General features: G+C 41.9%; 1 protein-coding gene across 1 annotated transcript in view; it reads left to right on the top strand.

Annotated features, from left to right (window-relative positions):
* Positions 1 to 3,909: 3,909 nt before the first annotated feature.
* The window catches only part of LOC128646833 (uncharacterized HIT-like protein Synpcc7942_1390), a 150,040-nt gene continuing 127,345 nt past the window's right edge, over positions 3,910 to 26,604 (top strand). The window contains exon 1 of the mRNA XM_053699631.1: positions 3,910 to 4,092. Coding sequence (XP_053555606.1) covers positions 3,910 to 4,092 — 183 coding nt within the window. The remainder of the gene's footprint in view (positions 4,093 to 26,604) is intronic.

The raw sequence follows: 26,604 nt of genomic DNA, 5'->3' as shown, positions 1-26,604 counted from the left end.
GGGAAATAGAAGTACTAGCAGCATTCATATAGACTCTCATCAGGGAAATAGTAGTACTAGCAGCATTCTTATAGACTCTTATCAAGGAAATAGTAATACTAGCAGCATTCATATAGACTCTCACCAGGGAAATAGTAGTACTAGCAGCATTCTTATAGACTCTCATCAAGGAAATAGTAGTACTAGCAGCATTCATATAGACTCTCACCAGGGAAATAGTAGTACTAGCAGCATTTATATAGACTCTCATCAGGGAAATAGTAGTACTAGCAGCATCTTATAGGTTCTTATCAGGGAAATAGTAGTACTAGCAGCATTCTTATAGACTCTCACCAGAGAAATAGTAGCACTAGCGGCATTCTTATAGACTCTCGCCAGGGAAATAGAAGTACTAGCAGCATTCTTATAGACTCTCACCAGGGAAATAGTAGTACTAGCAGCATTCTTATAGACTCTCACCAGGGAAATAGTAGTACTAGCAGCATTCTTATAGACTCTCGCCAGGGAAATAGTAGTATTAGCATTATTGTTATAGACTCTCACAAGGGAAATAGTAGTACTAGCAGCATTCTTATAGAATCTCACTAGGGAAATAGTAGTACTAGCAGCATTCTTATAGAATCTCACCAGGGAAATAGTAGTACTAGCAGCATTCTTATAGACTCTCACCAGGGAAATAGTAGTACTATCAGCATTCTTATAGAATCTCACCAGGGAAATAGTAGTGCTAGCAGCATTCTTATTGACTCTCACAAGGGAAATAGTAGTACTAGCAGCATTCTTATAGGCTCTCACCAGGGAAATAGTATTACTAGCAGCATTCTTATAGACTCTCACCAGGGAAATAGTATTACTAGCAGCATTCTTATAGAATCTCACTAGGGAAATAGTAGTACTAGCAGCATTCTTATAGATTCTCACCAGGGAAATAGTAGTACTAGCAGCATTCTTATAGACTCTCACCAAAGAAATAGTAGTATTAGCAGCATTTTTATATACTCTAACCAGGGGAATAGTAGTACTATCAGCATTCTTATAGAATCTCACCAGGGAAATAGTAGTACTATAAGCATTCGTATATACTCTAACCAAGGAAATAGTAGTACTAGCAGCATTCATATAGACTCTCGCCAGCCCAGAGACCTTTTAGATCATCTGGCCCTGTGTGGGACACCACAAACATGCAACAGTATTAACCATTTGCCTGTATTTTATACACCACAGTTTTTATGCCCCCTTAAAGTATTTACATTTGTGATATTGATTAAGCCCTGTAACTAGCAGAATGATATAACATTTTGATTGTCCTCATACCTGGATTCAGCTTACCAGTGTGATAGGAGATGCTACAGGAAATACTTTGCACTGTACCCTGACATTTACTGCATATTTTGCCACCCCTGAGATTGTGCCTGCTACACCACACCCAGGTATATACCGTCTGCTGCTTCTGACCTAGTACTTACACTACATCTGCAGACCCTGAAAGCTTATGTACACCCTACCTGCAGACCCTTAAACCCCACAAACATGCCACCTGCAGCACATGTGAGCTAATGTACCTACTGCCTGCAGCCCCTGACACCACACATACACTCCATCTGCAGCCCATGAAAGCTAATGTACATGCTGCATGCAGCCCCTGACACCATACATACACTCCATCTGCGGCCCATGAGAGCTAATGTACATGCTGCATGCAGCCCCTGACACCACACATACACTCCATCTGCAGCCCATGAGAGCTAATGTACATGCTGCATGCAGCCCCTGACACCATACATACACTCCATCTGCAGCCCATGAGAGCTAATGTACATGCTGCATGCAGCCCCTGACACCACACATACACTCCATCTGCAGCCCATGAGAGCTAATGTACATGCTGCATGCAGCCCCTGACATCATACATACACTCCATCTGCAGCCCATGAGAGCTAATGTACATGCTGCATGCAGCCCCTGACACCATACATACACTCCATCTGCAGCCCATGAGAGCTAATGTACATGCTGCATGCAGCCCCTGACATCATACATACACTCCATCTGCAGCCCATGAGAGCTAATGTACATGCTGCATGCAGCCCCTGACACCATACATACACTCCATCTGCAGTCCATGAGAGCTAATGTACATGCTGCATACAGCCCCTGACACCACACATACACTCCATCTGCAGCCCATGAGAGCTAATGTACATGCTGCATGCAGCCCCTGACACCACACATACACTCCATCTGCAGCCCATGAGAGCTAATGTACATGCTGCATGCAGCCCCTGACATCATACATACACTCCATCTGCAGCCCATGAGAGCTAATGTACATGCTGCATGCAGCCCCTGACACCACACATACACTCCATTTGCAGCTCATGAGAGCTAATGTACATGCAGCCCCTGACACTATACATACACTCCATCTGCATCCCATGAGAGCTTATGTACGTGCTGCATGCAGCCCCTGACACCACACATACACTCCATCTGCAGCTCATTAAAGCTAATGTACATGCAGCCCCTGACACCACACATACACTCCATCTGCATCCCATGAGAGCTAATGTACATGCTGCATGCAGCCCCTGACACCACACATACACTCCATCTGCAGCCCATGAGAGCTAATGTACATGCTGCATGCAGCCCCTGACATCATACATACACTCCATCTGCAGCCCATGAAAGCTAATGTACATGCTGCATACAGCCCCTGACACCACACATACACTCCATCTGCAGCCCATGAGAGCTAATGTACATGCTGCATGCAGCCCCTGACACCACACATACACTCCATCTGCAGCTCATTAGAGCTAATGTACATGCAGCCCCTGACACCACACATACACTCCATCTGCATCCCATGAGAGCTAATGTATGTGCTGCATGCAGCCCCTGACACCACACATACACTCCATCTGCAGCCCATTAGAGCTAATGTACATGCTGCATGCAGCCCCTGACACCATACATACACTCCATCTGCAGCCCATGAGAGCTAATGTACATGCTGAATGCAGCCCCTGACACCACACATACACTCCATCTGCAGCCCATGAGAGCTAATGTACACCCTGTATGCAGCCTCTGACACTACACGTACACTTTATCTACAGCCCCTGAGAGCTTAAGTACACCCTGCCTTCAGCCCTTGACACCACACTTACACGCCACCTGCAGTCCTTTCACACCACACGTACACTCCATCTGCAGCCCCTTATAGCCTATGTACACCCTGTTTGTAGTCCCTGACATTACATATACATGCCGCTTGCAGCCCGCAACACATGTACACTTCATCTGCAGCCCCTGAGAGCTTATGTACACCTTGCCTGCAGCACCTTAATCCAACGTGCATGCCTCATGCAGCCCCTGAGAGCTAATCTACACCCTGCAACCCCTGACAGCTTGTGTACACCCTGCCTACAGGCCCTGTCACCACACGTACACGCCACTTGCAGCCCTTGAGAGCTAATGTAACCCTGCCTGCAGCCGATGAAACCACACACACATGCAACCTGCAGCCCCTGACACCGCAAGTGCACATTGCCTGCAGCCCCTGAGAGCTAGTACATACCCTGCCTACAGCCCCATTCCCACATGTACATGCCACCTACAGCTACTGAGAGCTAATATTACCCTGCCTGCAGCACCTGACACCACACGTACAAACACAAGACGTACACTCCACCTGCAGCCCTTGAGAGCTAATGTAACCCTGCCTGCAGCCATTGACACCACACGCGCACGCCACCTGCTGTCCTTGACACCACATGCACACGCAGCCCCTGAGAGCTAATGTACACTTCCTGCAGCCCCTGACACTACACACATACTGTTTATGTAAGGGAAAATTATTCTGGACTTTCTCTTCTGTCCCCGAAGACAAAGCGCTAAACTAACATGAGCGTTTTCTGTGGTTTCCAGAAATTCTGCAGTGCTGGGGGCGGTGGGCGCAGCTCAGAGGTGGACAGAGCTGAACAAGCAGCTGCAGAGAGGATAAAGGCACCACAGCTGGCACCCACCATTTTCACTCGAATCATAGAGAAATCCCTTCCTGCTGACATTATCTACGAGGATGACAAGGTGAGGGGACGCAGTAACAGACTGTATGAAACTGGTGCAAAGTTGCATGCAAAATAATTATAAGTCACATTAGTATCAGGTTTCACCCAGTAAAGAATTTTGTTATTTCAGTCGTCTTGTCCCAGGGCACACAGTAAATTAATAAGGTAAAGGGAATATCTGTCATTCTTTGGCCCTACACCCAATCAGGTTACAGGATGGCTGCGTTACTGTGTCTGGCTGCCTCTGAGTGTGTTACTGTCTCTGGCTGCGTTACTGACTCCCTTGTGTCTCTGGCTGCGTTACTGACCCCCTTGTGTCTCTGGCTACGTTACTGGCTCCCTTGTGTCTCCGGCTGCGTTACTGGCTCCCTTGTGTCTCCGGCTGCGTTACTGGCTCCCTTGTGTCTCTGGCTGAGTTACTGACTCCCTTGTGTCTCTGGCTGCGTTACTGACTCCCTTCTGCCTCTGTCTGCGTTACTGACTCTTTTGTGTCTCTGGCTGCGTTACTGACTCCCTTGTGTCTCTGGCTGCGTTACTGGCTCCCTTGTGTCTCTGGCTGAGTTACTGACTCCCTTGTGTCTCTGGCTGTGTTATTGACTCCCTTGTGTCTCTGGCTACGTTACTAACTCTCTTGTGTCTCTGGCTGCGTTACTGGCTCCCTTGTATCTCTGGCTGAGTTACTGACTCACTTGTGTCTCTGGCTGCGTTACTGACTCCCATGTGTCTCTGGCTGCGTTACTGACTCCCTTGTGTCTCTGGCTGCGTTACTGACTCCCTTCTGCCTCTGTCTGCGTTACTGACTCTTTTGTGTCTCTGGCTGCGTTACTGACTCCCTTGTGTCTCTGGCTGCGTTACTGGCTCCCTTGTGTCTCTGGCTGAGTTACTGACTCCCTTGTGTCTCTGGCTGTGTTATTGACTCCCTTGTGTCTCTGGCTACGTTACTAACTCTCTTGTGTCTCTGGCTGCGTTACTGGCTCCCTTGTATCTCTGGCTGAGTTACTGACTCACTTGTGTCTCTGGCTGCGTTACTGACTCCCATGTGTCTCTGGCTGCGTTACTGACTCCCTTGTGTCTCTGGCTGCGTTACTGACTCTCTTGTATCTCTGGCTGCGTTACTTGATCTCTTGTGTCTCTGGCTGCGTTACTGACTCTCTTGTGTCTCTGGCTGCGTTACTGACTCCCTTGTGTCTCTGGCTGTGTTACTTGATCTCTTGTGTCTCTGGCTTTGTTACTGGCTCCCTTGTGTCTCTGGCTGCGTTACTGACTCCCTTGTGTGTCTGGCTGCGTTACTGACTCCCTTGTGTCTCTGGCTGCGTTACTGACTCCCTTGTGTCTCTGGCTGCGTTACTGACTCCCTTGTGTCTCTGGCTAAGTTACTAACTCCCTTGTGTATCTGGCTGCGTTACTGGCTCCCTTGTGTCTCTGGCTGCGTTACTGATTCCCTTGTGTCTCTGGCTGCGTTACTGACTCCCTTGTGTCTCTGGCTACGTTACTGACTCCCTTGTGTCTCTGGCTGCGTTACTTACTCCCTTGTGTCACTGGCTGCGTTACTGACTCCCTTGTGTCTCTGGCTGCGTTACTGACACCCTTGTGTGTCTCTCTGTGTTACTTGATCTCTTGTGTCTCTGGCTGCGTTACTGGCTCCCTTGTGTCTTTGGCTGCGTTACTGGCTCCCTTGTGTCTCTGGCTGCGTTACTGGCTCCCTTGTGTCTCTTTTACAACATTATAATCCCTGACTTCCTCATCTGGAATGGCCCGAAAAGCCTCGCTGGCCCGGCCGGATAATTTCTTTCATGTAATTGGCAAGAGTCCATGAGCTAGTGACATATGGGATATACAATCCTACCAGGAGGGGCAAAGTTTCCCAAACCTCAAAATGCCTATAAATACATCCCTCACCACACCCACAATTCAGTTTTACAAACTTTGCCTCCTATGGAGGTGGTGAAGTAAGTTTGTGCTAAGATTTCTACGTTGATATGCGCTTCTCAGCATTGTTGAAGCCCGATTCCTCTCAGAGTACAGCGAATGTCAGAGGGACGTGAAGGGAGTATCACCTATTGAATACGATGATTTCTCTAACGGGGGTCTTTTTCATGGGTTCTCTGTTATCGGTCGTAGAGATTCATCTCCTACCTCCCTTTTCAGATCGACGATATACTCTCAATTTACCATTACCTCTACTAATAACTGTTTTAGTACTGGTTTGGCTATCTGCTATATGTGGATGGGTGTCTTTTGGTAAGTATGGTTTTTATTACTTAAGACACTCTCAGCTATGGTTTGGCACTTTATGCAAATTATATAAAGTTCTAAATATATGTATTGTACTTATATTTGCCATGAGTCAGGTTCATGTATTTCCTTCTACAGACTGTCCGTTTCATATTTGGGAATATAAACACTTTAAGAAATGTATTTCTTACCTGGGGTTAAGTCTTTTTTCAATTTGACTACTTTATGCAATTGCGGGTGTTAGGCCCGCGGGTGCGTCAAATGTAAGACTTTATTGCGTCATTTTTGGCGCGGAAAAATATACGTTTTTGACGCAACTTCGTCATTTCCGGCGTCATACGTGATGCCGAGACCTTTCACACGGCGGCGTCATTAGTGACGCAAGTGTGTCATTTCCGGTCATTTTTTACACCAAAAAAGGTTACGTTACGTTGTGCGTCATACTTGGCGCCAATTTTTCTTCATTATTTCAATACCCCATTGTTGTTTGCCTCCTGCTTTCTTTTCTATCAAGAGGCCTATGCTTTTGCATTTTTTCCCATTCCTGAAACTGTCATTTAAGGAAATAGATAATTTTGCTTTATATGTTGTTGTTTTTTTCTTACATTGAGCAAGATGTCCCAATCTGATCCTGCCTCTGAAGTTTCTGCTGGAACATTGCTGCCTGACATCGGTTCTACCAAAGCTAAGTGCATTTGTTGTAAAATTGTAAAAATTATTCCACCGAATGTCATTTGTAATAGTTGTCATGATAAACTTTTACATGCAGATAGTGTTTCTATCAGTAATAGTACATTGCCAGTTGCAGTTCCTTCAATTTCTAATGTGCATGATATACCTGTAAATTTTAAAGAATTTGTTTCTGATTCTATTATGAAGGCTTTGTCTGCATTTCCACCTTCTAATAAACGTAAAAGGTCTTTTAAAACTTCTCATTTAGCTGATGAAATTTCAAATGACCAACAACATAATAATTTATCCTCTTCTGATGAGGATCTATCTGAAACAGAAGATCCTTCCTCAGATATTGACACTGACAAATCTACTTATTTATTTAAAATAGAGTATATGCGTTCTTTATTAAAAGAAGTGTTAATTACTTTGGATATTGAGGTAACCAGTCCTATTGACGTTCAGTCTAATAAACGTTTAAATGCTGTTTTTAAACCTCCTGTGGTTTCCCCAGGTGTTTTTCCCATTCCTGAGGCTATTTCTGATATGATTTCTAGGGAATGGAATAAGCCAGGTACTTCCTTTATTCCTTCTTCAAGGTTTAAGAGATTGTATCCTTTACCAGCAAAATCTATAGAGTTTTGGGAAAAGATCCCCAAAGTTGATGGGGCTATTTCTACTCTTGCTAAATGTAAAACTATTCCTATGGAAGATAGCACTGCTTTTAGGGATCCTTTAAATAGGGAACTTGAATTTTATCTAAGGAAGGCTTATTTATATTCAGGTCATCTTCTCAGACCTGCTATTTCTTTGGGTGATGTTGCGGCTGCATCAACTTTCTGGTTGGAAAATTTAGTGCAACATGAATTGGATTTTGACATATCTAGCATTGTTCGCTTACTGCAACATGCTAATCATTTTATTTGTGATGCCATTTTTGATATTATCAAAATTGATGTTAGATCCATGTCTTTAGCTGTATTAGCTAGAAGAGCTTTGTGGCTTAAATCTTGGAATGCTGATATGACATCTAAATCTAGATTACTATCTCTTTCTTTCCAAGGTAATAATTTATTTGGTTCTCAGTTGGATTCTATTATTTCAACTATCACTGGAGGAAAAGGAGTTTTTTTGCCTCAGGATAAAAAACCTAAGGGTAAATCTAAGGCTTCTTACCGTTTTCGTTCCTTTCGTCAGAATAAGGAACAAAAACTCAATCCTCCTCCCAAGGAATCTGCTTCCAGTTGGAAGCCTTGCTCAAATTGGAATAAATCCAAGCCATTTAGGAAACCAAAGTCTGCCCCTAAGTCCGCATGAAGGTGCGGCCCTCATTTCAGCTCAGCTGGTAGGGGGCAGATTAAGGTTTTTCAAGGATTTTTGGATAAAATCTGTCCAAAATCATTGGATTCAGAGCATTGTCTCTCAAGGGTTTCGAATAGGATTCAAAGTAAGACCTCCTGTGAGAAGATTTTTTCTCTCACGCATCCCTGTAAATCCAGTAAAAGCTCAGGCTTTTCTGAAGTGTGTTTCAGACCTGCAGTCTTCAGGGGTAATAATGCCAGTTCCTCCTCAGGAACAAGGTTTGGGGTTTTATTCAAACCTATTCATTGTACCAAAGAAAGAAAAATTTTTCAGACCAGTTCTGGATCTGAAGATTTTGAATCCTTATGTAAGAGTACCAACTTTCAAGATGGTGACTATAAGGACTATTCTGCCTTTTGTTCAGCAAGGACATTATATGTCCACAATAGACTTGCAGGATGCATACCTTCATATTCAGATTCATCCAGAACACTTTCAGTTTCTGAGATTCTCTTTTCTAGACAAGCACTACCAATTTGTTGCTCTTCCATTTGGCCTAGCAACAGCTCCAAGAATCTTTTCAAAGGTTCTGGGTGCCCTACTATCTGTTATCAGAGAACAGGGTATTGCGGTGTTTCCTTATTTGGACGATATCTTGGTACTAGCTCAGTCTTTACATACTTCAGAATCTCACACGAATCAACTAGTGTTGTTTCTTCGGAAACATGGTTGGAGGATCAATTTACCAAAAAGTTTCTTGATTCCTCAGACAAGGGTCACCTTTTTAGGCTTCCAGATAGATTCAGTGTCCATGACTCTGTCGCTAACAGACAAGAGACGTTTAAAATTGGTCGCAGCATGCCGGCTCCTTCAGTCTCAGTCATTCCCTTCAGTGGCTATGTGCATGGAAGTTTTAGGTCTCATGACTGCAGCATCGGATGCAATCCCCTTTGCTCGTTTTCACATGAGACCTCTACAGCTTTGTATGCTGAATCAATGGTGCAGGGATTATACAAAGATATCACAATTAATATCCTTGAATCCCAATGTACGACACTCTCTGACATGGTGGATAGATCACCATCGTTTGGTTCAAGGGGCTTCTTTTGTTCGCCCAACCTGGACTGTGATCACAACAGATGCAAGTCTTTCAGGTTGGGGAGCTGTTTGGGGATCTCTGAAAGCACAAGGGGTTTGGAAATCTCAAGAGGCGAGATTACCAATAAATATTTTAGAACTCCGTGCAATTCTCAGGGCTCTTCAGTTCTGGCCTTTGCTAAAGAGAGAACCGTTCATTTGTTTTCAGACAGACAATATCACAACTGTGGCTTATGTCAATCATCAGGGTGGGACTTACAGTCCCCAAGCTATGAAAGAAGTATCTCGGATATTTGCCTGGGCGGAATCCAGCTCCTGTCTAATCTCTGCGGTGCATATCCCAGGCGTAGACAATTGGGAGGCGGATTATCTCAGCCACTAGACTTTACATCTAGGGGAGTGGTCGCTCCATCCAGATGTGTTTTTTCAGATTGTTCAGATGTGGGGGCTTCCAGAGATAGATCTCATGGCCTCTCATCTAAACAAGAAACTTCCCAGATACCTGTCCAGGTCCAGGGATGTTCAGGCGGAAGCAGTGGATGCGCTGACACTTCCTTGGTGTTATCAACCTGCTTACATCTTCCCGCCTCTAGTTCTCCTTCCAAGAGTGATCTCCAAAATCATCATGGAACAGTCTTTTGTGTTACTGGTGGCTCCAGCATAACCACACAGGTTTTGGTATGCGGATCTGGTTCGGATGTCCAGTTGCCCGCCTTGGCCACTTCCGTTACGGCCGGACCTACTATCTCATGGTCCGTTTTTCCATCAGGATCTCAAATCATTAAATTTGAAGGTATGGAAATTGAACGCTTAGTTCTAAGTCATAGAGGTTTCTCTGACTCAGTGATTAATACTATGTTACAAGCTCGTAAATCTGTCTCTAGAAAGATTTATTATAGAGTTTGGAAGACTTACATTTCATGGTGTTCTTCTCATAAATTCTCCTGGCATTCTTTTAGAATTCCTAGAATTTTACAGTTTCTTCAGGATGGTTTGGATAAGGGTTTGTCTGCAAGTTCCTTGAAAGGACAAATCTCCGCTCTTTCTGTTTTATTTCACAGAAAGATTGCTATTCTTCCTGATATTCACTGTTTTGTACAGGCTTTAGTTCGTATTAAGCCTGTCATTAAATCAATTTCTCCTCCTTGGAGTCTTAATTTGGTTCTGAAGGCTTTACAGGCTCCTCCATTCGAGCCTATGCATTCTTTGGACATTAAACTACTTTCCTGGAAAGTGTTGTTCCTTTTGGCTATTTCTTCTGCTAGAAGAGTTTCTGAGCTATCTGCTCTTTCTTGTGAGTCTCCTTTTCTGATTTTTCATCAGGATAAGGCAGTTTTGCGGACTTCTTTTCTCTTTTTACCTAAGGTTGTGAATTCTAACAACATTAATAGAGAAATTGTTGTCCCTTCCTTGTGTCCTAATCCTAAGAATTCTTTGGAGAGATCCTTACATTCTTTGGATGTGGTAAGGGCTTTGAAATATTATGTGGAAGCTACTAAAAATTTCAGGAAGACTTCCAGTTTATTTGTTTTATTTTCTGGTCCTAGGAAAGGTCAGAAAGCTTCTGCTATTTCCTTGGCTTCTTGGTTGAAACTTTTGATTCATCAAGCTTATTTGGAGTCGGGTCAAACCCCGCCTCAGAGAATTACAGCTCATTCTACTAGATCAGTCTCCACTTTGTGGGCTTTTAAGAATGAAGCTTCAGTTGATCAGATTTGCAAAGCAGCAACTTGGTCCTCTTTGCATACATTTACTAAATTCTACCATTTTGATGTATTTGCTTCTTCGGAAGCAGTTTTTGGTAGAAAAGTTCTTCAGGCAGCTGTTTCAGTTTGATTCTTCTGCTTTTGATTTAAGTTTTTTTCTTTCAAAAGTGAAAATAACTTATTTTTTGGGTTGTGGATTATTTTTTCAGTGGAATATGGCTGTTTTTATTTTATTCCTTCCCTCTCTAGTGACTCTTGAGTGGAAGACTCCACATCTTGGGTATTGATATCCCATATGTCACTAGCTCATGGACTCTTGCCAATTACATGAAAGAAAACATAATTTATGTAAGAACTTACCTGATAAATTAATTTCTTTCATATTGGCAAGAGTCCATGAGGCCCACCCTTTTTATGGTTTTTATGGTGGTTATGATTTTTTGTATAAAGCACAATTATTTCCAAATTTCCTTTGTTGATGCTTTCTACTCCTTTCTTTATCACCCCACTGCTTGGCTATTCGTTAAACTGAATTGTGGGTGTGGTGAGGGGTGTATTTATAGGCATTTTGAGGTTTGAGAAACTTTGCCCCTCCTGGTAGGATTGTATATCCTATATGTCACTAGCTCATGGACTCTTGCCAATATGAAAGAAATGAATTTATCAGGTAAGTTCTTACATAAATTATGTTTTTCCGGATAATATCGTGACCCAGTCCTCTGAGGGTACCTTGTGTAGGGCACATTGCCTCTCAAAATCCGCAAGGTACCCATCAATCTCTCCTTCTTTTTCCAGGAAGTTTTTGAAAAGCTGCAAAATGTACCTTTCTCTTTTCCACTGGGGTTGCTGTGACTTGGGCTGCTGCAGCGCTGCTTTGGCAAAGTAGGTTGGCATCAACAGCTGCTATGACCCGGTCAATAATTTCGGCAGTCGGGTTGGGGCCATAATGTGCCAGTCTTATTTTAACCGCCCGGTCAAAGCTTGTTTCTTCGGGAGTTCTGTCTGATATGCTGGGCTCATTGGTTCCTTCGCCTGGTACTCCGTCCATCTCGGTCAGTATTGTAATAATCTCCCTCTTCCTGAGGTTACTGGCTTGTCTGCTCCGTTGTTCTAGCAGATCTTTAAGGGTGGCTCTTTTCAGCCTTTCATACTGTATTCACATTAGGTCCGGATGTGTAGTTGCTCTTCTGGGCTATGAGGAATAACCTGTCGCTTGCCACCAATTGTAGCGGAGAGGCAGTACGATCCGCAATATCTTTTAGTTAGGCAGAGACATCCTTATTTTAAAGATGTCGTCTAAATAATTCAGTCCAAGTTTGTCTAAATCAGCTATTTATTTTGCTTCTAGCCACTGCTTAAAACTGGTGCAACAACTACAACTGCTAGCAACAACTGTCTTAGACAATACAGTTACTCAAAACTAACAGTTACTCAAAACTGAAGTTAACCCCTCCAGTACTGTTGGATTTGCACCCTGTACCTATAATGGGCACAGGGTGACTTAACATAATGCCCAAATCCATAATCCGTAGGGAGGTTGACAGAGGGGTCTGTCACAGATAGCAAGAGAATGAAAACACTGCACAACAATTATGCTATCAATCAATTATGCACAACAGCTGCATATTTACATAGTAATGACATGAACTCTGATTTTATGTTTGTATGGCAGCGTTGTGGAGGCTTAAAAGGTCAGTCACGCATATTACTTTTATAATAAACAATGTCACGGTTTTCATTCAGTTGCTAGGATCCTTTTTTGGAGCTAAAATGCTCTTTAAAATTTGTCTTTTGCTCATTTACTTTGCGCTTTCAAAATACATTGAAATGATTTGTAAATGGTATTAGGAATCACATAAAGGATATCAAACAATATTTCATATAATGTTCGACATTGCATTCTTTTTGTTACTTAGCTTTGCAAATGTTAATACAACACTATATTTATTTAATATGTAATCTTAAAAACACAGTAATCACTGACCTTTTAACCTTCACAATGCTGCCATCCAAACACAGAAAATTCAGAAATATGAATTAAACTAGAGTGAAATACTCATGTGTTTTTCATAATTAATTTAGTTAATTGAACAAACACACCTGCATTTCCTACAGCTGATAAACACACCTGGATGGCCTAATCAGACATTTATATGGAAATCCCATCGTGATCGTCAAATGACGCAAGAAATAACGAAAAGTCGATTTTTTGAATAAATTATTCAATTAATTGCTCGTAAAATGACGCGAGAATAATCAAAATGTGCAAGTCATTTGTTAGGTAATGTTTGGCGCATCATTTATCCAATTACTAAAATCATTCACAGCTGTGAAACTAGGCATTATAAAAGGGGCTCTTCAATCACTTTATTTCATTATTAGTTTGAGCATGGATATACTCAATGCTGTCCAATTGTTACTATTCTTAAGGAGTTGCAGTGAAAGACGGGTGTTGATGGCTGCGGTGTGACAACAAAGACGCCAGCGAGTGCCAAGGGGTTTCCTGCCTAGGGTTGCTCTTCATGCCCTCAGTGACCGATAGGTGATCCGTAGATTTCGACTAGATAGGGCCTCTATTGAGAGGCTCTATGTCGAAATCAAGGACTCTCTTTCAAGCCACTCACTGAAAGAACTAGGGCAATCCCTGGGATGTTGAAATTGCTATCGGTCCTCTATTTCTTGGCAACTGGATCATTCCAGGCTGTGACAGCTGTAGGTTTAGTTATGAGCCAGGCAACCTTCTCACATCATCTGAAGGTTGTCCTGAATGCTTTGCACCAACGCCTAGTCCATCATGTCCACTTCCCAAATACACCGGAGGAGCGGCATGCTGTCAAGCTCCAGTTCTACCTAAGGGCTGGATTGCCAAGGGTTTTTGGGGCCATAGACTGCACCACTGTCTTGGTGCAGCCTCCCAGGGGTACAGAGAAGCCATACCGGGAAAGGAAATTCAACCACTCGATGAATATCCAGGTCATCTGTGACGCCAGGTTGAGGATAATGAGTGTACGCTCCGGACTTCCTGGCTGCAACCATGATTCCTTCATCCTCCAGAATTCGGTCATCTACCATCGGTTCCAGGAGGTCCAAATGCCAGAGGGAATCCTGATAAGTAAATATCTCTTAGATACTCTAACATATGTATATGATATATTTTAATCATTCTGATTGCTAATGTCAATTATCTATTTTGTTTACGCAGATGATTCTGGATATTCGTGTCTTCCGTGGCTGTTCACAACCGTCAAAAACCCCAAAGGAGTGGAAGAGGTGCGCTACAACCAGGCACACATTGCCACCAGATCGGTGATTGAGCGCACCTTTGGCGTATTGAAGAGCCGTTTCCGCTGCTTGGACATCTCTGGTGGTGTTCTTCAGTACGCCCCCTCCAAAGTCTCCTTAATTTTTATGATTTGCTGTATGTTGCATAACATTGCCCTAAAAATCCCTGATATAGATCTGAAGAGCTTGGATAACCAGGAGTATGGACAATATATAGATCCATTCCTGGAGTATGATGCTCTGGGAGTCCAAGCTTGAACAGACTATATTCAGGCGGTTTTTGGGCAATAATGTTGACTGTGCAACATACAGTTTTTATTTTACAGTATTACTTTTTAATCCAAAAGATTATATATTTTGGATTAAGTTTGAGCAAATATTGTCATTTCAATATCGACCAAATGATATTGTATATCATTGTAAAGCCATTGATTGAAAGTGGTTAATTTTGGCAAATGTTGCAATTGTTCAATGTAAAGTTGATGAAACACATGTTTAATAAAATGTCTTTAAATAAAAAAAAAATTGAGATGTACACTTGACTCTGTTATTTGTAAAGCTATAACAAGTAATATTTTTGAATACGTGTTTAGCTTCTATCTTGGCTTTTTCAAACTGCCCCCTTATTTCAGTTCTTTAGGCAGACTTGCATTTTAGCCAATCACTGTTATCTTCAGGATAACTTAACGTGCATGAGTTCAATGTTATCTATATGAAGTTCAAACAATTATTTATAGATATTCCTTTATTTTTTATTTCACTGTCACATTAAACTAATATAAAAAATATATATAAAAAAAAATCTTGGTATCATTTCTGGAAGTAGCATCAATGCACTACAGGTTTATAAATCAATACATGTGTGTCTCTCTCTCACAATCTCTCTCACAATCTCTCTCACAATCTCTCTCTTTTGCACTCTCTTTTCTTATAAATATTGAGAAATAGAAGGTTTATTTACATGTGCACCCTTCATTTCTTCACATTTTTTTGGGATTTATAACTTACATTGTCTGGCAGTTTTAGGGGGAAAAAAGTGACCTTAGTCACCAGAGGGCGCTATTGACAATATGAATGTACGGTGTTAAAATACTGAATAAAATATTATATAAAATAATGAAACATATATATACAAATGTATTGCAAATATCTTACATAAGACAATGATGTATCTTATACAGAAATGATAAACATTTGAATAATGGAAAATGGAACCTCATTAACGAATGATGTTTTCTACTTCAATGTGCAAAGTCCACTGACATCAAATAAAGGACATTCTGATGTGAAGTAGCGTTGTAGTAAGTCCCAAATGTTCACTTGAAAAATCTCACTTCATCTGGCCGCACCCTCCAAACTTTACCCAGCAGGAAAAAGTGACTTCTAGAAGATGGAAAAAGAGAGGCGCACAAATGTGTGTATCGATAAGGACAATAAGAAGACAGACTGCTATTAATCTGTGCACAGGGTACTCACAATAGTGAAAAGCACACTGGTGTGCTTGTGGACACTGGCTGGTAATCAGAGCTGACCAGCTGGCTCTCTCCGGTCTGCAGCTCTCTTTGGGCGGTTAAGGCGTCTGGTAGTGAACTGCTTGTTATATATAGATTCAAGGCACAAGTTTTTCTTAAAACAAAAACTTTTTATTACAAGCTCTGCAAATGAGCCTTGAAACATCAAAGTGATTCAACAAGCATGTGAAATAGCAAGTAAAAATTGCTACGTGTTTCTCGGCTCTCCTGGCCGTTTCATCAGGCATACTAAACAAATTTTTAAACCGGCTTTTATTGCCGCCCCTACCAGACGTAAAAAATTCACACCCCTAATAGGGGTGTGTACAAAATGGCCAATGGGGATGCAAAAGTCCAGGGGAGTGTACACACACACACCTTTGGCCAATGGGTATGTAAAAATCCAGGGGGGTGTAAACATACACACCTTTGCTAACGTGTAAATATTTATTTTCACTGAAGGAAAAACTTTAAGCCAATGGTGCTCGTGTATTGACTCAGGGGGGGTGTACACTGCTCTGACAAATCGTGAATGCCCATTGACAACGCTCCTATTTAATATACAATGTTAAAAATACAGATGCAGTCACCGATGATAACAATTTTGATTGTGATTAATTATTTAGACAAAGGTTTATTATATAATATATTACACAAAGGTTTATTATATAATATATTACACAAAGGTTTATTATATAATATATTACACAAAGGTTTATTATATAATATATTACACAAAGGTTTATTATATAATATATTACACAAAGGTTTATTATATAATATATTACACAAAGGTTTATTATATAATATATTACACAAAGGTTTTTTATTTAATATATTACACAAAGGTTTATTATATAATAATAATATATGACATACCCCTTTGGCGTTACCATCAAACTTTAATCCTCCTAAGGATGATGTAACATATATTGATCTTTTTCAGCAATTAGTGATGGAAGATTTTGACAAATTACCTAGATTTCCCAATAAACACAAGAAATTATGGCCTAACGAGGAAAGAGCTCTTAAATCTTTAGCCAATGATTCTTCCCTGGTGATCAGACAGGCGGACAAGGGGAGTGGCATTGTCCTGAAAGATTACAGAGACTATGGCCTAGATTTAGAGTTCGGCGGTAAAAGGGCTGTTAACGCTCCGCGGGTTTTTTTCTGGCCGCACCATAAATTTAACTCTGGTATCGAGAGTTCAAACAAATGCTGCGTTAGGCTCCAAAAAAGGAGCGTAGAGCATTTTTACCGCAAATGCAACTCTCGATACCAGAGTTGCTTACGGACGCGGCCGGCCTCAAAAACGTGCTCGTGCACGATTCTCCCATAGGAAACAATGGGGCTGTTTGAGCTGAAAAAAAACCTAACACCTGCAAAAAAGCAGCGTTCAGCTCCTAACGCAGCCCCATTGTTTCCTATGGGGAAACACTTCCTACGTCTGCACCTAACACCCTAACATGTACCCCGAGTCTAAACACCCCTAACCTTACACTTATTAACCCCTAATCTGCCGCCCCCGCTATCGCTGACCCCTGCATTACACTTTTAACCCCTAATCTGCCGCTCCGTAAACCGCCGCCACCTACGTTATCCCTATGTACCCCTAATCTGCTGCCCTAACATCGCCGACCCCTATGTTATATTTATTAACCCCTAATCTGCCCCCCACAACGTCGCCGACACCTACCTACACTTATTAACCCCTAATCTGCCGAGCGGACCTGAGCGCTACTATAATAAATGTATTAACCCCTAATCCGCCTCACTAACCCTATCAGAAATAGTATTAACCCCTAATCTGCCCTCCCTAACATCGCCGACACCTAACTTCAATTATTAACCCCTAATCTGCCGACCGGAGCTCACCGCTATTCTAATAAATGTATTAACCCCTAAAGCTAAGTCTAACCCTAACACTAACACCCCCCTAAGTTAAATATAATTTTTATCTAACGAAATAAATTAACTCTTATTAAATAAAAGATTCCTATTTAAAGCTAAATACTTACCTGTAAAATAAATCCTAATATAGCTACAATATAAATTACATTTATATTATAGCTATTTTAGGATTAATATTTATTTTACAGGTAACTTTGTATTTATTTTAACCAGGTACAATAGCTATTAACTAGTTAAGAACTATTTAATAGTTACCTAGTTAAAATAATTACAAATTTACCTGTAAAATAAATCCTAACCTAAGATATAATTAAACCTAACACTACCCTATCAATAAAATAATTAAATAAACTACCTACAATTACCTACAATTAACCTAACACTACACTATCAATAAATTAATTAAACACAATTGCTACAAATAAATACAATCAGATTGAGCTCGCATTCTATTGGCTGATCGGAACAGCCAATAGAATGCGAGCTCAATTTGATTGGCTGATTGGATCAGCCAATCGGATTGAACTTGATTCTGATTAGCTGATTCCATCAGCCAATCAGAAAATTCCTACCTTAATTCCGATTGGCTGATAGAATCCTATCAGCCAATCGGAATTCGAGGGACGCCATCTTGGATGACGTCCCTTAAAGGAACCGTCATTCGTCGTCTAGTCGTCGGAAGAAGAGGATGGATCCGCGCTGGAGGTCTTCAAGATGGAGCCGGTCGTCATCGGATGGAAGAACATAGAAGATGCCGCTTGGAGAAGATGTTTGCCGGTCCGGATGTCCTCTTCTTGCCGGATAGGAGGAAGACTTTGGAGCACCGGATTATGGATCGCCAACCCCCGCTTGGGTTGGATGAAGATCTTGGAGCCAGGACGGATCGGTGAACCTGGTATGGTGAAGACAAGGTAGGAAGATCTTCAGGGGATTAGTGTTAGGTTTATTTAAGGGGGTTTTGGGTTAGATTAGGGGTATGTGGGTGGTGGGTTGTAATGTTGGGGGGGGGGTATTGTATGTTTTTTTTTACAGGCAAAAGAGCTGAAATTCTTGGGGCATGCCCCGCAAAGGGCCCTGTTCAGGGCTGGTAAGGTAAAAGAGCTTGTAATATTTGTATTTTAGAATAGGGTAGGGAATTTTTTATTTTGGGGGTCTTTGTTATTTTATTAGGGGGCTTAGAGTAGGTGTAATTAGTTTAAAATTGTTGTAATATTTTTCTTATGTTTGTAAATATTTTTTTATTTTCTGTAACTTAGTTCTTTTTTATTTTTTGTACTTTAGATAGTTTATTTAATTGTATTTATTTGTAGCAATTGTGTTTAATTAATTTATTGATAGTGTAGTGTTAGGTTAATTGTAGGTAATTGTAGGTAGTTTATTTAATTATTTTATTGATAGGGTAGTGTTAGGTTTAATTATATCTTAGGTTAGGATTTATTTTACAGGTAAATTTGTAATTATTTTAACTAGGTAACTATTAAATAGTTCTTAACTATTTAATAGCTATTGTACCTGGTTAAAATAAATACAAAGTTACCTGTAAAATAAATATTAATCCTAAAATAGCTATAATATAAATGTAATTTATATTGTAGCTATATTAGGATTTATTTTACAGGTAAGTATTTAGCTTTAAATAGGAATCTTTTATTTAATAAGAGTTAATTTATTTCGTTAGATAAAAATTATATTTAACTTAGGGGGGTGTTAGTGTTAGGGTTAGACTTAGCTTTAGGGGTTAATACATTTATTAGAATAGCGGTGAGCTCCGGTCGGCAGATTAGGGGTTAATAATTGAAGGTAGGTGTCGGCGATGTTAGGGAGGGCAGATTAGGGGTTAATACTATTTATGATAGGGTTAGTGAGGCGGATTAGGGGTTAATAACTTTATTATAGTAGCGCTCAGGTCCGCTCGGCAGATTAGGGGTTAATAAGTGTAGGTAGGTGTCGGCGACGTTGTGGGGGGCAGATTAGGGGTTAATAAATATAACATATGGGTCGGCGATGTTAGGGGCAGCAGATTAGGGGTACATAGGGATAACGTAGGTTGCGGCGATTTGCGGTCGGAAGATTAGGGGTTAATTATTTTAAGTAGCTGGCGGCGACGTTGTGGGGGGCAAGTTAGGGGTTAATAAATATAATATAGGGGTCGGCGGGGTTAGGGGCAGCAGATTAGGGGTACATAAGTATAACGTAGGTGGCGGTCGGCAGATTAGGGGTTAAAAATTTTAATCGAGTGGCGGCGATGTGGGGGGACCTCGGTTTAGGGGTACATAGGTAGTTTATGGGTGTTAGTGTACTTTAGGGTACAGTAGTTAAGAGCTTTATAAACCGGCGTTAGCCAGAAAGCTCTTAACTCCTGCTATTTTCAGGCGGCTGGAATCTTGTCGTTAGAGCTCTAACGCTCACTGCAGAAACGACTCTAAATACCGGCGTTAAAAAGATCCCATTGAAAATATAGGCTACGCAAATGGCGTAGGGGGATCTGCGGTATGGAAAAGTCGCGGCTGTAAAGTGAGCGTTAGACCCTTTAATCACTGACTCCAAATACCAGCGGGCGCCCAAAACCAGCGTTAGGAGCCTCTAACGCTGGTTTTGACGGCTACCGCCGAACTCTAAATCTAGGCCTCTGTAAGTAAGGCCCAGAACATCCTTTTTAAAGTGGAAAATTAGAGAAAGATCCCACACAGGTATTTCTACAAAAATTATTGCAGATTTTGGAGGATGGTAGTAGTATGGGCATTTTGAACACTAAAGAAAGGAAATTTTCAACTCCTATACATCCTTCGATGCCATACTACTACCATCTCCCCAAAATTCATAAAGATCACTTCAAACCCCCAGGTCGGCCCATTATCGCAGGCATTAACAGCCTTACCGATAAATTGTCACAATATATTGATAGATTCCTTCAAATATATGTCCAAAATCTACCATCTTTTATCCGAGATACCACAGATCTACTATATAAAATCAAGGATTTGAAACAGAGTAAGGATGTTATTTGGGTAATTTCAGGTGTGAGTGCCCTTTATTCCAATATTTCTCATGAATTGGGTCTTTTTACTACGAAATATTACCTGGATGACGACATTTATATGCCTATTATCCAAAAGGAATACATTTTGACACTTATTGAATTTATACTGAAACATAATTTTCTCCTGTTAAGTGTAGTCAGTCCACGGGTCATCATTACTTCTGGGATATTAACTCCTCCCCAACAGGAAGTGCAAGAGGATCACCCAAGCAGAGCTGCTATATAGCTCCTCCCCTCTACGTCACACCCAGTCATTCTCTTGCACCCAACTAATAGATAGGATGTGTGAGAGGACTGTGGTGATTATACTTAGTTTTTATTCCTTCAATCAAAAGTTTGTTATTTTAAAACAGCACCGGAGTGTGTTGTTCCTTCTCAGGTAGAATTTGAAGAAGAATCTACCTGAGTTTTTGGATGATTTTAGCCGGCGTAGCTAAGATTCATTTTGCTGTTCTCGGCCATTCTGAGGAGTGAGGTAAACTTCAGATCAGGGGACAGCGGGCAGGTTCACCTGCAAAGAGGTATGTTGCAGTATATTATTTTCTGAGGAATGGAATTGACTAAGAAAATACTGCCAATACCGATATAATGTAAGTTCAGCCTTAAATGCAGTAGTAGCAACTGGTATCAGGCTGTTATGTATATATATGTAAACTTCAGTATTCTGGGGAATGGCACTTCTCTGGGTAATACTATATGCATATAATTTTTAGCCTAACTTGCAGTGGGGACGTCTAGCAACAGGCTGTTTAATGACATTTCATGTTATTTGATTTTAAACGTTTTTGCTGGCATGCTAAATTGTTTAATTATCTGAGGTACTGGGTGAAAAATTGTTTTGGGCACTGTTTTTCCACTTGGCTGTCGTTTATTTTAATTTAAGACAGTTTACTGAACTTCCCTCACTGCTGTGTGTGAGGGGGAGGGGCCTATTTTGGCGCTTTTGCTACGCATCAAAAATTCAATCAAAAGTCTGTTTCTCTCCCTGCATGATCCGGATCGTCTCTACAGAGCTCAAGGGTCTTCAAAAATTATTTTGAGGGAGGTAATCACTCACAGCAGACCTGTGAGATTGTGCTTTGACTGTGATAAAAAAGTTTATATTTTGTACATTTTTTTCTGCTATTTAAGGGTTAGTTATCCATTACTAATGGGGGAAATCCTTTGCTAAATTTATGCATTTACCGGGAAAAATTTGGTTTTTATAATTTCTCCGGTTCATTGTTATTCAACTGTCATAATTTTTTTCTGTGCTTCTTAAAGGCACAGTGCGTTTTCCATATTACTGGTAATTTGAGTGAAAAGTATTTCCAAGCTTGCTAGTTTCATTGCTAGTTTGTTAAACATGTCTGACTCAGAGGAATATCTCTGTGCTATATGTGCAAAAGCCAAGGTGGAGCCCAATAGAAATTTATGTACTAATTGCATTGATGCTACTTTAAATAAAAGTCAATCTGTACAAATTGAACATCATTCACCAAACAACGAGGGGGAAGTTATGCCGACTAACTTGCCTCACGTGTCAGTACCTGCATCTCCCGCTCGGGAGGTGCGTGATATTGTAACGCCGAGTACTTCAGGGCGGCCATTACAAATCACACTACAGGACATGGCTAATGTTATGACTGAAGTTTTGTCTAAATTGCCAGAACTTAGAGGTAAGCGAGATCACTCTGGGGTGAGAACAGAGTGCGCTGATAATATTAGGGCCATGTCAGATACTGCGTCACAATTTGCAGAACATGAGGACGGAGAGCTTCATTCTGCGGGTGACGGATCTGATCCAAATAAACTGGATTCAGACATTTCAAATTTTAAGTTTAAGCTGGAAAACCTCAGTGTATTACTAGGGGGGAGGTGTTAGCGGCTCTGAATGATTGTAACACAGTTGCAATACCAGAGAAAATGTGTAGGTTGGATAAATATTTTGCGGTACCGTCGAGTACTGACGTTTTTCCAATACCTAAGAGACTTACTGAAATTGTTACTAAGGAGTGGGATAGACCCGGTGTGCCTTTCTCACCCCCTCCTATATTCAGAAAGATGTTTCCTATAGGCGCCACCACACGGGACTTATGGCAAACGGTCCCTAAGGTGGAGGGAGCAGTTTCTACTTTAGCTAAGCGTACCACTATCCCGGTGGAGGATAGCTGTGCCTTTTCAGATCCAATGGATAAAAAGTTAGAGGGTTACCTTAAGAAAATGTTTGTTCAACAAGGTTTTATATTGCAACCCCTTGCATGCATTGCGCCTGTCACGGCTGCAGCAGCATTTTGGTTTGAGTCTCTGGAAGAGACTCTTGACTCAGCTCCATTAGATGAGATTACACACAAGCTTAAAACCCTTAAGCTAGCTAATTCATTTATTTCAGATGCCGTAGTACATTTAACTAAACTTACGGCTAAGAATTCCGGATTCGCCATTCAGGCGCGCAGAGCGCTGTGGCTAAAATCCTGGTCAGCTGATATTACTTCTAAATCTAAATTACTTAACATACCTTTCAAAGGGCAGACCTTATTCGGGCCCGGTTTGAAAGAAATTATCGCTGACATTACAGGAGGTAAAGGCCATGCCCTGCCTCAAGACAGAGCCAAACCTAGGGCTAGACAGTCTAATTTTCGTGCCTTTCGTAACTTCAAGGCAGGAGCAGCATCAACTTCCTCTGCACCAAAACAGGAAGGAGCTGTTGCTCGCTACAGACAAGGCTGGAAACCTAACCAGTCCTGGAACAAGGGCAAGCAGGCCAGAAAACCTGCTACTGCCCCTAAGACAGCATGAAGTGAGGGCCCCCGATCCGGGAACGGATCTAGTGGGGGGCAGACTTTCTCTCTTCGCCCAGGCTTGGGCAAGAGATGTCCAGGATCCCTGGGCGTTAGAGATCATATCTCAGGGATATCTTCTGGATTTCAAAGCCTCTCCCCCAAAAGGGAGATTTCATCTTTCAAGGTTGTCAACAAACCAGATAAAGAAAGAGGCGTTTCTACGCTGTGTACAAGATCTTTTACTAATGGGAGTGATCCTTCCGGTTCCGCGGTCGGAACACGGACAAGGGTTTTACTCAAATCTGTTTGTGGTTCCCAAGAAAGAAGGAACCTTCAGACCAATCTTGGATTTAAAGATTCTAAACAAATTCCTAAGAGTTCCATCGTTCAAAATGGAAACTATTCGGACAATCTTACCCATGATCCAAAAGGGTCAGTACATGACCACAGTGGATTTAAAGGATACCTACCTTCATATACCGATTCACAAAGATCATTACCGGTATCTAAGGTTTGCCTTCCTAGACAGGCATTACCAGTTTGTAGCTCTTCCATTCGGGTTGGCTACGGCTCCAAGAATCTTCACAAAGGTTCTGGGCTCTCTTCTGGCGGTACTAAGACCGCGAGGAATTTCGGAGGCTCCGTACCTAGACGACATTCTGATACAAGCGTCAAGCTTTCAAACTGCCAAGTCTCATACAGAGTTAGTACTGGCATTTCTAAGGTCGCATGGGTGGAAGGTGAACGAAGAGAAGAGTTCTCTCTTACCACTCACAAGAGTTCCCTTCTTGGGGACTCTTATAGATTCTGTAGAAATGAAGATTTACCTGACAGAAGACAGGTTAACAAAGCTTCAAAATGCTTGCCGTGTCCTTCATTCCATTCAACACCCGTCAGTGGCTCAATGCATGGAGGTAATCGGCTTAATGGTAGCGGCAATGGACATAGTACCCTTTGCACGCCTACATCTCAGACCGCTGCAATTGTGCATGCTAAGTCAGTGGAATGGGGATTACTCAGATTTGTCCCCTACTCTGAATCTGGATCAAGAGACCAGAAATTCTCTTCTATGGTGGCTTTCTCGGCCACATCTGTCCAGGGGGATGCCATTCAGCAGACCAGATTGGACAATTGTAACAACAGACGCCAGCCTACTAGGTTGGGGCGCTGTCTGGAATTCCCTGAAGGCTCAGGGATCATGGACTCAGGAGGAGAGTCTCCTTCCAATAAACATTCTGGAATTGAGAGTGGTTCTCAATGCCCTTCTGGCTTGGCCTCAGTTAACATCTCGGGGGTTCATCAGGTTTCAGTCGGACAACATTACGACTGTAGCTTACATCAACCATCAAGGAGGGACAAAAAGCTCCCTAGCGATGATGGAAGTATCAAAGATAATTCGCTGGGCAGAGTCTCACTCTTGCCACCTGTCAGCGATCCACATTCCTGGAGTGGAGAACTGGGAGGCGGATTTCCTAAGTCGTCAGACTTTTCATCCGGGGGAGTGGGAACTTCATCCGGAGGTCTTTGCCCAAATACTTCGACTTTGGGGCAAACCAGAGATAGATCTCATGGCGTCTCGCCAGAACGCCAAGCTTCCTTGTTACGGGTCCAGGTCCAGGGACCCGGGAGCAGTCCTGGTAGATGCTTTGACAGCACCTTGGACCTTCGGGATGGCCTATGTGTTTCCACCCTTCCCGATGCTTCCTCGATTGATTGCCAGGATCAAACAGGAAAGAGCATCGGTAATTCTAATAGCGCCTGCGTGGCCACGCAGGACCTGGTATGCAGATCTAGTGGACATGTCATCCTGTCCACCTTGGTCTCTGCCTCTGAGACAGGACCTTCTAATTCAGCGTCCTTTCAAACATCAAAATCTAATTTCTCTGAAGCTGACTTCTTGGAAATTGAACGCTTGATTTTATCAAAGCGTGGTTTTTCGGAGTCAGTTATTGATACCTTAATACAGGCTAGGAAACCTGTTACCAGAAAGATTTACCATAAAATATGGCGTAAATACTTACATTGGTGCGAATCCAAGAGTTACTCATGGAGTAAGGTTAGGATTCCTAGGATATTGTCTTTTCTACAAGAGGGTTTAGAAAAGGGTTTATCTGCTAGTTCCTTAAAGGGACAGATCTCAGCTCTGTCCATTCTTTTACACAAACGTCTGTCAGAAGTTCCAGACGTTCAGGCTTTTTGCCAGGCTTTGGCCAGGATTAAGCCTGTGTTTAAAACTGTTGCTCCCCTATGGAGCTTAAATTTAGTTCTTAACGTTTTACAGGGTGTTCCGTTTGAACCCCTTCATTCCATTGATATCAAGCTGTTATCTTGGAAAGTTCTGTTTTTAATGGCTATTTCCTCGGCTCGTAGAGTCTCTGAGTTATCAGCCTTACATTGTGATTCTCCGTATCTGATTTTTCATTCAGATAAGGTAGTTCTGCGTACTAAACCTGGGTTCTTACCTAAGGTTGTCACTAACAAGAATATCAATCAAGAGATTGTTGTGCCATCATTGTGTCCTAATCCTTCTTCAAAGAAGGAACGACTTCTGCACAATCTAGATGTAGTCCGTGCCCTGAAATTTTATTTACAGGCAACTAAAGATTTTCGCCAAACTTCTTCCCTGTTTGTCGTTTATTCTGGACAGAGGAGAGGTCAAAAAGCTTCTGCTACCTCTCTCTCTTTTTGGCTTCGTAGCATAATACGTTTAGCCTATGAGACTGCTGGACAGCAGCCTCCTGAAAGAATTACAGCTCATTCCACTAGAGCTGTGGCTTCCACTTGGGCCTTTAAGAACGAGGCCTCTGTTGAACAGATTTGCAAGGCTGCAACTTGGTCTTCTCTTCATACTTTTTCCAAATTTTACAAATTTGACACTTTTGTTTCTTCGGAGGCTGTTTTTGGGAGAAAGGTTCTTCAGGCAGTGGTCCCTTCCGTATAAAGATCCTGCCTGTCCCTCCCGTCATCCGTGTACTTTAGCTTTGGTATTGGTATCCCAGAAGTAATGATGAC

The sequence above is a fragment of the Bombina bombina genome, chromosome 2 (assembly GCF_027579735.1).
Source record: "Bombina bombina isolate aBomBom1 chromosome 2, aBomBom1.pri, whole genome shotgun sequence".
In the NCBI taxonomy this organism is placed as follows: domain Eukaryota; kingdom Metazoa; phylum Chordata; class Amphibia; order Anura; family Bombinatoridae; genus Bombina; species Bombina bombina.
Note: the sequence above shows the minus strand (reverse complement) of the source record. Positions and strands in the feature narration are given on the sequence as shown.